This window comes from Falco rusticolus, chromosome 9 (genome assembly GCF_015220075.1).
Source record: "Falco rusticolus isolate bFalRus1 chromosome 9, bFalRus1.pri, whole genome shotgun sequence".
Lineage (NCBI taxonomy): Eukaryota > Metazoa > Chordata > Aves > Falconiformes > Falconidae > Falco > Falco rusticolus.
This window is the reverse complement of record NC_051195.1, coordinates 26752256-26767022: the sequence shown is the minus strand read 5'-3', so window position 1 is coordinate 26767022 and position 14767 is coordinate 26752256. Positions and strand designations below refer to the sequence as shown.

General features: G+C 35.5%; 1 protein-coding gene across 10 annotated transcripts in view; it reads left to right on the top strand.

The window, feature by feature from the left end:
• Positions 1–14767, top strand: part of EXOC6 (exocyst complex component 6) — a 96232-nt gene that overhangs the window by 48497 nt on the left and 32968 nt on the right. For 5 of the 10 annotated variants that reach the window (XM_037399021.1, XM_037399020.1, XM_037399028.1 and 2 more), the window contains exons 18-20: positions 4198–4377; positions 7392–7421; positions 13282–13423. In XM_037399021.1, coding sequence (XP_037254918.1) covers positions 4198–4377; positions 7392–7421; positions 13282–13423 — 352 coding nt within the window. Of the gene's footprint in view, positions 1–4197; positions 4378–7391; positions 7422–13281; positions 13424–14230; positions 14591–14767 lie in introns of those variants that run through there. The other 5 variants (XM_037399023.1, XM_037399022.1, XM_037399029.1 and 2 more) reach the window with 2 other exon arrangements.

Genomic DNA, 14767 nt, shown 5'->3' with positions numbered 1-14767 from the left:
TTTGTATTTTATTCAGATGTCCTTTACATACATAATAATACTTTACATAATAATAGAAGTCCTGTCCTTGGTAGAACAAAAACCATAACCTCGTCTGTGAAGCCCCTCTCCACAATATTAGTCAAAAGGCCTTAGTCCTTTTCCAGTGGTAAGGCAGACACGTATTGTTAATGAGAAACCTGCACGTAAAATTGAAATTGCTGAAGACAACTTATATACCTAATGTCAGGTAACTCAAGAGGACTGAGATTTATCCCTGAGATAAATTAGTAAAAAGTCTGATCCTTGCTCAGGCTGTTTTATGTCATAATGACCCTAGTAAGCTCCAAACCAAGATGCCAACAACTGGACTAGCTATGCCTAGTGCAAAGATGGTGTGGTCTCAGGCCACTGAATGGCCCTACAGCAGAAACCCTGGTGCTGTGGCACTGGGGCAAATGTAAAGATGGTTGGAGATCCTTCGTGTTTTGATGGTGGTTAGGCACCAGGTACTTCTTTCAAGCACCAGATGGTTGTGTACATTGAAGAACCAAGTTTCAGCATTCATATACATAAAATATGACAGAAATTATTTCATTGACTGAGTAGCTTTTTTGGTTTAGAACAGAAACAAATGTGCGTACTTGGGGATGGTTGGGGGTTTTCTTTCTGAAAAAAACATTCTCACAGAAGAATGATCGTGTATAGGTTACCTTGTGCCATTAATTCAGCCAGTGCATTGCTGACTTAGTCGCTTGGGGCTTCTATACAGAAACTTTTGAAAGAGAAACAAAACAAAACAAAAAGTCATCAGGGATTCTAAAGCAGCTGCAACTTGAACTTTAGGAGGTTTTCAGTGTACACTGAAACAAAGGAGGGTGATTTCTTGTATTTATGGGATAAAGAGGACTAATCCTATTGAGAGTAGGTCTGTTTTCTGTACTGCATTTTTTTTGTTGATGCAATGTAGCCTATCCTATTATAACATCCCCTCTGGCATAGATGTTAAAAGGTGGGTGAGGTGGAATAAGACATCATCATTGCAAGACGCTTCATATTTCCAGTTGATTGCCAACAATTTTCTCATTAAATGTCATTTGTTTTGCTAAGAATTTAATGAAGAAAGCAGGACAGAAGGGTTCTAGCCTAGCAGCTGTAGTTAGGTTACCATTGCTCTACCAGTCATTTTATTAATTGTGCCCTGTCCCTAGAATGCCTAGTTTGCTTATGATGTACCGATAGTGCAGTGTGTCTTTGGATTTGCACATCTATAGATTATTTTCAGGTAAGGTCAATCCATACTCTTTTTAACATTCAAACAAACACTTAATGCAGCCATAGTCTTAAATTTCATTAAAAAGTAAGTTATCCTTTATCCTTCAATTTAATTTAATAAATGCAGTTGAAAGTTTGTATTATATTTTGTGCCGATAGCTTATGCTGTAAGTTCTGTTTAACTATCCTATAAACTAAGTTGTCTTCAAGAGAATCACAGAATATTATAATCTGTGCTTAGTGAGCTTAGTATCTATGCACCTTGGAAAAATACAGAATGAATGCTCAGAAACACGTAAGAATCTTTTCATTTTTTTTTTAATGGTTTCTCTCCTGTCTCCCTGGAGAACTTGTAGCACAATGTTCTCTATTTATAGTAGAAAATTCTTTCTTGTTAATCCCTCTTTCTTTTGCTCTCTGTTTTAATGAAAAACTGCTCATAGTTCCCCAACTGCGCTCTCACAGAGTTTGGTATGTTCTACTGTTATTAAATTTATCTCCTGGTGGCAAATCATGTCACCTCCATTCTTTCCGAGTGGTCAAAAATCTCCTTTTATTAGCAGTATTGATCACATTCACATTCCATGAGATGATTTTATAAGTAATTTTTAATAGAAGCCTTCAAAACTATTTCATGGCTACTGTTTTAGAGGAGTCTTTTTCTCATTTTATTTTTGTATATAAAATCTCATTTTAAGATGTTCTTCAGACTTTCCAAGCATTGTTTCACATGGGTGGAAATAAAAACCAAAACAAAAATCACCACCACCACCAAAACTTGTTTTGTTTTATCATATAAAAAAATTGTGTTGCTTTCAATATTTATAGCTACATTTTCCAGCTTTGGATGAGCATTGTTTTCCTTTGTTTAAATCAGCAGTCGCACTAAGTGTAAATAAATGTATTTGCAGATCTAGCTGATAGAAGTTTCTGAGCCCAGGGTCTTAGCATTAAGCTGTGTACTGGTTGTTGGAGAGCCAGAAATGCAGCATCAAATCCTGTGCAGGGCTTCAGGACATCATTGAGAAAAAAGCCATTTAACAAAACTCTGTCATTTGCCCTTTTCACTTTATAGTGGGAGAAAACCTGGTGAGCTTTCAAAAGGTTTTGATGCAGTTCTGTCACCACGTTAGAAGAAGAGATGGAGTTGATTCATCTGCCTCTGGGAGTCATCCCAAACCAGAATACTGCTAACACTTTCTTGACTTGTGTATGGGATTCACAGTGCTGCTTCTCAGAAGTAACTTCTGGGTTTGAAATCCAATTGCTCAGCTGTTCACAGTTTTCTCAGGGAACTGAGGAACACACCTTGCTTAAAGTACTGGCAATATGCTGCTCCAATTATAAAGGAGTAACCAAAGCAAAATAAAAGATAACCAAAAACAGGCTTTCAAAACTAAAACCGAAGAACTAATCTTGCCATTGCCTGTTTATTATCTTAACTGGTAAAGATGATACAACCACTCCATAAATGACTTAGTTTTAAACAAAAAAACCCCAAACACCCAAACCCAAACAAACAAAAAATTTGAGCAATTGCACTAAACCTAAACAGATATATTTGCAAGTCCTGTCATTATAGATTGTTGCAACTGAGGTCTTACTTTTAATAGCAACTTTAAATTTAGACTTGACTTTAAGCAAAACTTTTATAGGCATAGCCATCTACAAAAGTGTGGATGTCAGCATACTCCTTTATTTGACATATTAACAGGTTGTCAGATTCTTGTGTGTTGGATTAGGAGAGCTGTTCAGTGGAGGCTTTTAGAAGTTGGTTTGGCAGTAAAAATGCTATTTTTAGGGAATTGTACTTTGATATTTATACATGGCAGGGCACATGCTTTCTTGCTTCCTCCTGAAGTGCCTCATGGCCTGGGGCCTGAAGACTGCATTTGACATACCCCATGTGATGCCACCTTTAAGCTCAGTGCATCTTGAATTTTTTCTTTTTGCCATTCTTATTTACACCTTTCTGAACTGCCGTGTTTTGAGACTGCTTTCTCCCAGAGGAAACTGGCAATGGGAATGTCATCCACCTTTAAGTTGCTCCAGTATATCCAGCCTATTTTTACTCTCTAAAAACCTCCAGCAACTGACCAGTTCACTTTAAATCAAATGTCTTACTTGAATCATTTCTCAAGATCAGTGAAGAAAGTTTCAAATTGAGCCCAAATTAGAACATAGACTTCATCAAGTATCTTTAACCTCCTGGCTGGCAAAAGCATGCTTTTCCAATACAATATGCCTTAACAAGAGTTTGTACGTAGATCCCATTGCATCTATGAGGATGTGTGCTAAACGAACAAGGTAGATAGATCGCATCGTAAACACACTTCACAGTAAATGTTAGACTTTTCCTCTTTACTGTTTCAAAAAGTAGAATCCAGGTGGTGGCAGAACAAAAAGTAGGGGCAGGAGGAAGTAGGGGAGTGCTCTGAATCGCAGTGGTGATCAAGATATTTAAAGAGGATCAAAAATGATGAATATTCTTCAGATGTGCGGCTTTAAGAGATGAATTACGTAAAAAATCATATGTTTGCTGGACTTCTAGATAAAATAATCAGATTATTTTATTATTTTCTTTGTAAAAGAGGGCAAATAAACTTTGTGTCAGGGTTGATAAATTTGTAAGCTGAATTTAAGGTGATTGTGAATAGAGTAAAGCAATTGCTTTGTTCCAAATTCAAATTAATTTCATTTGTTTCTGAGAATTTAGACTACCCTGTAGGCATATTCTGTTATAAACACTCTTACAGTATACATTATGGGAGTATTGTAAAAACCATAGCCACAAACTTAGTGTAAGACGGAAGTTAAAATACTGATTTAAATATTTTTTGATTCTAAGACAGACATGAGTTCAGTTTTGTGGATGAATATAATTTTATCTGCATTCTAATAATATTTTAGAATTCTGATGATTGCACATGACTTTTTTTCTAGGATGCAAGGCATGCTGCAGAAGGAGAAATATATACAAAACTTAACCAAAAAATAGATGAATTTATTCAAATTGCTGATTATGATTGGACAATGTCTGAATCGGATGGAAGAGCCAGTGGATATTTAATGGACCTTATTAACTTTTTAAGAAGCACGTTTCAAGTTTTTACTCATTTACCTGTAAGTGTTCAAAATTAAGTTTAATTTCAAACTATTGGAGCATCATTTTATCCTTAAGTACTAAGATTTTGAAGATAGATGTTATTTTTGCACTGTGCACATGCTGGCAGATGTATTTTTTAGTACAGATGTATTTTCAGATGTGTTTCAGTATGTTGATGATGCTCACCCACGGTAATACTTAGAATACCTTCAAATACTTTAGTAATACTGTTAACAACAGCTAATTTACAAATAGTGTAAGAACTCATGCAGTTTTTTAGAGCATCAGATAGCCTCTTTAATTAACCATATTGCTTCTGCGTGCACATGTATTCGTTCAAATAGCGCAGAATTCATGCAAATCCTGCAGCTGTGCATAAGAATATGGAGTTACTGGATGTTCCAAGGTTTTTTTTTAGCTAAATAATTTTGATTGTAATTCTGAGCTTCATGGGAATGAATCCTTGTTCATATTCAAATATATCCTGTGTTAGTTTGTCCCTGGTAAAAGGGAACTGTAAACCTGTTTTATGTACCAATTGTTACATTCCGTTGTTTGATTTCCCTCTGCTTTAAGACAAAAAAAACTATTTCTAGTTTGATTTATAGTAGTTTATAGCTTTATGTCTGGAGTAACTTTCAAGCTACATCAGCTTTTCATCAGTTTGTCCTTGGTTACTACTGTCACAATGGTGTCCAAGTGCTTTACCCACATCTGATGCCTATAAAGAATAAGTCCTCAGTACATAGAATGTTTTGCGGCTCCAGACTGGAAGTAAAAGATAATCTATTTACATGCACAACAAGGTGTTGAAATTTCTGGTATAGTGGACTTGCCCGGTGTTCCAAATGTGAAGAGGCTGGGGTTCTTCAGTCTCCTTTTTTCTACTGACTCAAAGACATAACCCATTCAAAATGTATCACTTAATATTGATGTGAATGTGGTGTATGAGGAGGTATGTTTCAGTGAATAGGTTTTGATAAAGAATAGCACATTTGTTAGATAGTTAAATTCATTGTAACAACATAAAATCAGCGTAAACAAACGGCACTGCTTCTCAATGGTCATACGCAGCTAAGGGATGTGCAACTTCTAGAGAAGGATGTACAGAAGTCTGTTGTGAGTGTGTGTGGTGATACAGCTGTTCAGAAATGAGCCACAGACAGAATGATGTAATGTATTAAGAGGGATGGAAAGAAGCAGCTGTGGCATTAGGACTTGAAAAGTGGGAAAGGAATAGAAATATGTGCGTGGGGGCACAAGTCAACCTTTGGAGAAAGCTAGTACCTGTGAAGAGGTTGTTCTGTAATTTCAAGCTCTGGTCAGGTACCAGGCAGGGTGTAGAACTATATGAACAACTGGTCTGGTCTGGCAAGAGGATTCTTGTAAATTTTGATCTATCCTACATATTGCTCCCTATTCTGGTTTGGCCAATTGTAGAAATGTACAGTCCTATGAATGCTGTTGTGCGTGAGATGTGGAGTTTACGTGGAAATGTGTATACAGTTTCATTACAGTGATTCTTGTTAAGATTTGTAACAGTAAGTTATTTTCATTAAGAGAAGATTTATAGTGAAAGCATTTTCAAAGATAAGCCCAGAACTAGGTTCCATAACTTATTAAAATACTAAGTGCTTTGGAGTGCTAAACTAAGCTAGATTCTCACATGCCATAGTTAAATTTGGAGTAGTTTTAGTATTCATTTTCAATTATGAATTATTCCATTATTGTCACAGTGTCATTTCCATAATAATTTTTGTATGGCTGGCAGAAACATTCCACTGCTGAAGACAGTTTCTCTGAACTTTTTCTGTAATTAGAAATCAAAGAACAAAAGTTCTAGCCTCTGGCCATAATTCTAGTAAGGAAAAGAGCAGGACAGGTAGAGGAATCGTTTCTCTTCCTACCTTTGCACATCTGATCACGTTGGAGGGCACTGTGCAAAGGCTAGAGCACTAGTCAGCCGCACTAATTCTCCATAGCCTCGTTCAAAGGTCAGTGACTTTGATATTGTTTCAAACTTGAGTCTTCTTGCAGAAATGTTTTATGTTCTTTAGCAATTTCTGTTGCTGTCATTGGGTTTCTGTCATTAGAGTCTTGTTCTATTTTAGCTGTATGTTTAAGCTGTGTAAATGAACAGGAATGTATTTCCTTGTGTGCATCCGTGTGGGGCTATATTGAAGTGTTTCTGTACCAGTGTAGACATAACTTTTAAAAAATGCATCTTATGTTACATACATGTTTTAATGTTCCAATAAAAGTAATGCAAATTGTGTAGAGATCTAAATCAGGTAGACAGTGATTTCTGTTTCACTGAAACTACACACTTCGTGGCACAACTTAGCTGGGGTATGATATCTCCATTGAATCACTGGAAATGTCTTGCGTCTCTGAAGCTTTTTTTTTCCTCTCAAGTTTTATATCTTAGTTTTCTCCTCTCTGTGTGTTTACTGTACTGAAAAAGTGGTTTTGGAAAAGAAAATATCTTTATTCCACTCTGCAGTTATATTACCATTAGATTTATGTTAAAATGCACTAATGGATCATGTTATATTTAGATTCTTACTGTCCTGAGCCATTCTAAGTCTTGCTTGAACAAAGTATGTTAATGAGGTACAGATAGCCTCTGTAAGCCACATGGTAAACATGGCATTTACTTTTTGATCAAAGCGTTTTGGAATATATTATTTCTTACCATGAAAACTTTCTGGAAAGGCATACAAACAAATGCTTCATCATTTGAAGTTTGCTACTTTGATATTTTGGCATACAGTTCCTTATTATAGAAAAACATTTTACTGACAAATTAGTACTATTTAAATTATAATCTCTTTGGTATGCCTCAACAAAAAACTATATAAGTTCAGAGGTTTAAAAAAAATAATTTAAGGAATTATGTAACTATAATTGTTCTTTTTGGAAGTTTTTCCTTACCTTTTATTGCTACCAATTTTTTATTCTTTTTTTTTTTTGATGTTGACAGTACATCTTAATTTTTTTGTTTTGATTGCCTTACTGGTTTCCTTCTCAGAATAACAACAATGACCATGCAGCTATGTCGGTAAGTAAATGCAAGATGAAGAAAAAGCATGTGAACTGAAAAACTATGAACTGCCTGCAGGCTTATTGCTTCGATTTTTAAGTAATTTAATTAAAAGAGCCTTCTGTTTTGCTGATGACTTGCTATGTACCTTGTGTGGTTGCATGCAGGGATCAGGTTATTGACTAACATTGGGCTTTCATACACTAGGACAGCAGGAGCCTTAAAAACCTTGCAGAAGGTTGGTAAGGTGTGCCTTGCATCCCAAGTGAGATAATTTAGAGGAGACTATGAGATCTTTTGGAAGAGAGGTCAGATATCAAAATGCAGCTATGAGGCATGCATACAGAATAAGAGTAGAATGATAAAATAGAATAAGGAATCAGTGAAAGTTCCATCATTTCTCTGTTGCATCTGCCTGGGGTCAAGGGGAATGTATGTGCTAAATTTATGTATATTTTTTTTAAGAAGATGATGGATTGCATTTAAGAATTCTTCCATGCCCTGATTATTTTCAGGTCATCAGTTTTTGTATAAGGAGTTTATTTTGATTTGGCATAAGCATTTCCATGATAATTAAAGTGTTAATATTATGCTGTTGAGTGGCTTCTGAATACTGAATTTCTGAACTTACTTTTACTAATTTTTTCCAATAATATGGTTGCATCTTGTTCATTTAAGCAGTGTACAGCAGCAAATACATACTGTGCTTTTCACTGTTCTAAGTGAACAAATGCGTAAGGCACGTAAGAGTACACAGTGTGGGAATAACCTCATTCCTTGCTACATTCTGGAAGGCAATTGGCTGAGTAGTAGCTCTGTGGATCTGGAGAGAAGATCTAGCAGTGGACTTTCAGGTTGTTAGGAGCCTAGAGCACATGAGTCACAAATGGAGGTTTAGGAAGATGGATTATTTAGTCTGTTAAAGAGGAGGCTGGGGAGAGATCTAGTGGCAGCCTACAGCCTCTTGATGAACAGACACAAAGGTGATGAAGCCAAACTCTTCTTGGTAGGACTGACAAATTCACGTGTGGCTATGGTCACAGGTAGAAGCTTGGGAGGTGAAGCTTTGACGCTATGGAAGAAGTTTGCCCAAAGAGAGTAGTGTGGTGTTGGAGGAGTTTACCCAGAAAGGCTGTTGAATTCCCATCCTTGGTTGTTTTAAAGGCTCAGCCAGAAAAAAGGACAATGGACTTGAACTACTGTTGGTGATAGTCCTACTCCAAGTGGGAGGTTGGACTAGATGACACTGGTGGTTCATTCCAATGAACACCTCCATGATTTGAATACTCAGCCTCATGTTGAACTATCAAGCTAATAGAATATTATGAGCACTACAAGTATTGAATATTTTGTGTTCATAACTTCTGGTTAATGTTGAGCTGGTGTCAGTGTGCTGGTTGTGTCCTGACCAAGCCCTAGCAGAATTTCAGCAATGCAGAGCACAGACTGCATTTGCTTTTGGAAGGTTATAATTTGAGTCATGGAATTTTTAACGGTTTTGTTTTCTACAGTTATAACAAGTTATACAGTCTTTTGAGTTTATTTCTCTTTTCAGGTTCTTTTACATCCCCATTTAAGTTCATATTGCAGTTTATAGTGCCATTAGATACTTCAAATGAAAAAGCAAATTAAAACTTTATTATACAGCCATTAATCTCATTAAATCAATTGGGTGATCAAATGTGCTATTAAGGACCTGTATTTTTGAGGTTTTATTTTGAACAGTTAAAGAAATAATTTACCTTATATTTTCAGCTGAGTTAATTTGAAATTATAGAGGGTGCATCTATATATATATATATATAAAAAAGTGTTTTAATCTAGGTTTAGAATTAACTGAAGTTTTATTCCAGATAGGTGCTTTACCAGTAAAAAGTTAGTGTTGGAGTACTCTTTGGAAAAGAATGACTATTGACAATTAATACAAATTACTTTCAAGTAGGTATTTTTTATTATTTTGGTAGAATTCAGGGCCACAACTGGAAGTAAAATTGATTCTTAAAAATTGCATTGGTGTTTTTTAGTGTACTTACATTTTAGCAGTAGTTCAGAAGTTGGGTTTTAGGCCTGATGTTAAGTAATAGAATACTTCAGTTATTATGACTGCTAAAATCTGTGTGTTCAGTTTCTTTGCATTTTCAGAAAGTTTTTCATTATGTCATTTCATATTGTTAAATTAATTCTTCAGCTTAACTTCTTAGGTTTAACAGATAAGTTTTGTTATTTCCTTTTATGCTGAGGACGGCAGTTTGTGTTATTTTATTGTGTCTGTGATTGGCAGCAAAAGCCTAATTTCACAGCTTGCAGTGAGGGTGCAGGGGTGGTGGTTTTCTGCAGCTATATTCAAAACCTGTCAATCAGCAGCCTCCACAGGCTACTCAGAGAATGGGTTTTCTTACTGATTTCTCCAAATGCTGCTTCATGCTGTCTTTGATTGGCACAGCCTGGCAGGGAGGATGGATGAATCTGTCACTGGCCAGTTAATTGTGTTGCTGGTCTCAGCCTGACATCAGGTCTTTGACTCCTAAGTGGCTCAATACAAAACAAATTAGCAGATTGTAGTCATATTTCTCATTCTGTATGCTTTGACTTTGTTGAATGCAGTCCATAAATCATATTGACTGACACCGTAGTGAACGATGAAAGCTGCTTTTGAGAACTAGCATAGGTCTTAGAAAGCGGTACTGCCAAGGTGCCATAGAAGGATGCATATGGCTGACCCTTTGGGAATTTCCTAGGAGCCGAATGTCTCTTTACTGCAATTGTTCTTGGGAGAAAAGCTTTTGGGTCCTATAAAAAAGGATTTAATATGTCAGCAGATTCTCTTTACAAGCTCCTTTGAAATATAAGAAGTTTGTCTAAGGGTTTTCTCTTTTTGCAAACTTGTATTTCAGCAAAATGTGAAAGCTGGGTGAAAAAACAGTTGGCTTTAACACTGTTAGCAGGTGTTTTTGCTTGTAGAATAGGGTCCTTGTTTCTTAAACTTTGCATTGGTTTAGTGGAAGAATAGGTTTTGTAGATAGCAGCAATTAGCATAGGCACAGCAGAGATAATAGTAGTGTCTCTGAATGGAAGGCAACTGGAGGGAATGTGAGAAACCTGCTGCATCTCTGCATGCTATTGAATATAGGCATTTAATTGCTAGATACAGTAACCACAGCCACCTCCCCCTTAAAAAATAACCATGTAATTTAAAAAACCCCAAACTGACAAATAATAAATATCAAGAATTAGATTTCTTTAATTCTGGAAAAGAAATATGTTATTGCTATGTTCATGAATCCTTAAGTTTCCTCTTCAAAATATTTTATGAAAAAATGGTAAGGAACTACTTAGTGGATGGCAGAAATCTAGAGATCGATTTTTAAACAGATCTCATTTGTCAAACATGAATTTGAATTTCATTCTTTTCTGAATATCGTACATCCAATGTATTTTGAACTGGGAAGCACTGAATTTTGGAGAGGATAACAGTAAAGCTCACATTTCTCTCAGTTAAAATTCAGCATTTTGATTGATATACATAGCTTCGTTTTTTCTCTAGATTTAAGAAAATGGAGTGATTGCATTGAGTAAGTATAAACTGTGTACAGAAAACTTCTATTATTTGCTGATATGTCATGTGAACAATAAGCCTGTAGTTCAAGTTACATAGTTGGAAATAGTTTAAATGTTAGGATGTTTCCATTTTATGAAATTTAAAAATAAACATTAAACATACATGTATCGATACTTATTTAAAGTTCAAGTGGCTTTTATCATGTCATTTCTGTATTGTAACCATTATCTTGTGCTCCAGTACTATTGATATTTGCCAGATCATAACAATTAATTACAGATGCTTGTTAGAAATACAAAATTCTGTTTTTTATTTTAAATAAGAGGAGTACACATTGTTTGCATATAAACTAAGCTGAATGTTAACATTTTTCTTGATAACCAATTAATCTGGTTGAACTTTTATTACATTGCAGTGGCAGCATAAATAGGACATGGAGCTGATTTGATGGAGTAGTACATTAAACAGATGCACTAGTTGTTCCATTAAATCAAAATGACATTTCCATTAAATATTTCAGACCTACTACACTGCAATTAAATGAATTGTGGCACGTTGATTCCCCTTCTCACCTCCTTTTTTCCTTCTTTTTTCTTTTTCTTTCTCTCCCACCCACTGCCCCCCCCCCCCCCCCCCCCCCCCCCCCCCCCCCCTTCATACTGATATTGTTCTGCTTGGGGAATAGAGCTGCATGTCTCCCGGTGTAATTGCCGTTGGGTTTGGGAGACTTTTAAGCATGCTGTTCTTGCATTGTTTCTTACATTCCTTGTTGTCAGTTCATCTATTTTGGTCAAAAGTGTTATCTGTTTCTCTGAGATTTTCAATTAAGAAACTGACATCTCATTTTAGACATAAAGCTCCTAACAGTTCAGGGTGTCCTAATGCTAAAGAGGTATTAGCAAAAGCCACTTAATGTTTCAGTGTGACGTAAGGAGAGTGAACACTTTCCATTGTCTTGTCTACATTTTAATTATGATTTAACAAAAAATGAATTTTTGAAGTACAACATGAAATGTCAATGCTATGAGCAAGTTGTCTTATTAAGGGCAAGATCTGGCTCTTCAGATCTTGGAGCAGAACTTTCCAAACTTTTTGGGACAGTGAACTGCTGTCTGTCCTTATCATTTTTCATTGCTTGTATGTGTTTCTGTGAGTCAACAGTGACTTGATCAACCTCACTTTGCAGAAAACAGCTGGGGAACCATTGCTTTAGAGAAATAGGTGTCATCACTTTACTGATGGATATATGTAAAACAATAGGGGTGTGTGCTTCAGCGGGTGTATTACATAATTACGATTTCTTTTGTGTAAGCGTGTTAATAGTTACCTTTGTTTCAATACATATTGTAACATAGACATCCGTTGAAAAGCATGGTTTAAGTACATGAAACTTCAGAGATTCATATAATTGCATTTGAAAGCCAAGATCACTCTGCTCTAAAAGATTGCAGAGCTATGAATAGAATGGTGCCATCTGATCAAGTATCTGGTCTTAATTGATTTTCTTAATTTTAAGGCAGAATTTCCACATCTTTCATTTTTTCTGTACTAAATTTTTAATAGCTTATCAAATTAATGTCTGATTTTGTGCTTTGTTTTTTGTTCTCATGTTTGGAAAGTAATTTGTCTCGATTACATACACAATGTAAAAAGAAATGCTACTAACTAAACTGGTTGGAAAATTATTTCTATTTTCTACAGCAGAGGGCTGTATTTCATTTTGTAAGTAGTTGATTACTGACAGCACTAATTTATTAAACACCTGAAAAGATGATGGATAAGCATAAATATTTTAAATAATTTAGCTACAAGCTTTGAGATGGAATTCAAGCAATTAAAGTGCCAATAATTAGTACAAGCTGTTATGAGAAATGCCCCAACTGAAAGCACTGGTTTTGGTGTGTATAAACTGTGGAGGTTTTTTTTACTGACTGTTGTTAAAAACATGCAGCATGTTGATTTTTATTGCATTCTTGCTTTCATTCTATTTGGGTTAAACAAATTAAAATACATAAATCCACAAAGCTATTGAGCAACTTACATTGTTATTATTTTGGAAGTGTCCTTGTGTCCCTGGAGACTGTTAGATTTCTGGAAGAAATATCAATAGTTGCTTTAACATGTATTCAATTTAGTACCCTGATTGATTTAATAGAAACCAAGCTAACAGGTCAAAGGAATAACAGCAAGTGTGATCTTTCTCCTTCTAAGTCCTGCATCATTAAGTCTTCGAATGTATATTAAAATCAAATCCAATAAGCAATTACTTAATGATGTGTCATTTGTTTCTATCTTAAAACTTGTTGCTCTTTCTACTAGGGAAAAGTGGCCCAGACAGCTTGCATGTCAGCCTGCCAGCATCTTTCAACATCCCTAATGCAGATGCTACTGGACAGTGAATTAAAACAAATAAGCATGGGAGCAATTCAGCAATTTAATTTAGATGTGATACAGTGTGAATGTAAGTAGATGTTCCAGAATTCCTTTCTCTATCTATCTTAATACTGCAAAAAAGTTCTTTAAGTCATATAGTGATATTTTTTCCATAATCTACTAAAGTTTTGTCTTAAAAAAAATGTTACAGTACAGCTTCTTGTGAAGTTATTTATGAGTAAGTATGTTAACATCTCTGGGAAAATTTTTTATGGAACTTTTTCAACTCAAGTATCTGAGAAGTACATCTGTTGTTACTCCTAATGGGATCATAATCACTATATGCAGTAAAAAGACTATAATCTTGTACAAAATTGCCCAAACCCACTACATAAATATTGGGCTTTTATAGTTCAGCAAAAAAAAAAGTCAAATGTCTGTGAAATTTTAAGTTTTCCCTCTTGAGTTCATTCATTATGATACATTTTTTAAATGTGCTGTTACTTAGGGTTTCCTCCCTCCTAGAACTACTACTGCCTTCCTCACTGTGCAGAATAATAGTACTCATTTAGTACTCATCATCAGATGATGTTTTTATTCTTGCTTTTCAAAATATGGCATCAACATTATTTTATAAAACTGGTTCAGTCCAGCACTGAGGGCAGGATTAATTTCCTCATATTTTGCATGGAGCTCACCACTGAGGGTGAGCTGTTAATCTGCATGAAGTAAGTTACTGCTGTAGCATTGTTGTCATGCATGAATAGGTTTTAGGTCTGGTTTATAGTTGATGACTGAGATACGGTGAAAAGGCTCACTAGCATTTTTTTCAGTGTATATTTTTAAATTCTTACACTCTGTTTTTTTGAAGTATCTTTCCTTTATGGGTTTAAAACATGGAACTCAATGATTTTGGTGACAGCTGTGAAATGGGACAGTTCTGCAAGGCATATCCTGAGGTTTTTAGTTTGGACACATGAAAAAAGTTGTTGACTACTCAATTAGCAGCCACCTGTGGGAAACTGGTAATTTGCTTTCAAGCCATTTGGTTAGATTCACAAAGGTTTCTTGTGGGAGTCCAGGGACAGTTAAAGGGCATTTTTGACATTTTAACCATACACTTGTCTTGCCTTCTCCTGCCTTATTTGTTACATTCCAGCTAAACTCTGTAACAGGTAGAGCAGACATCTTTCTGACAGTCCTTTGTTACACAACCTTAAGGCCTTTCCAGTGTGTGGATGGAATAGACTGATGGGATTATCAGGGTCCAACTGAAAAAATGTTTGTAATCATGACGTTAAAGTTTGTTTCGTGATTGAAGAAATTGTCCAAACAGATGATGGTTTGACTTTTGTTTACTCTTAGTACGCTTGATGTTGCAAATTTAATAGAGTTCTTTTCAGTTAGGTAGGTATGGGTACGTGTATGTGCA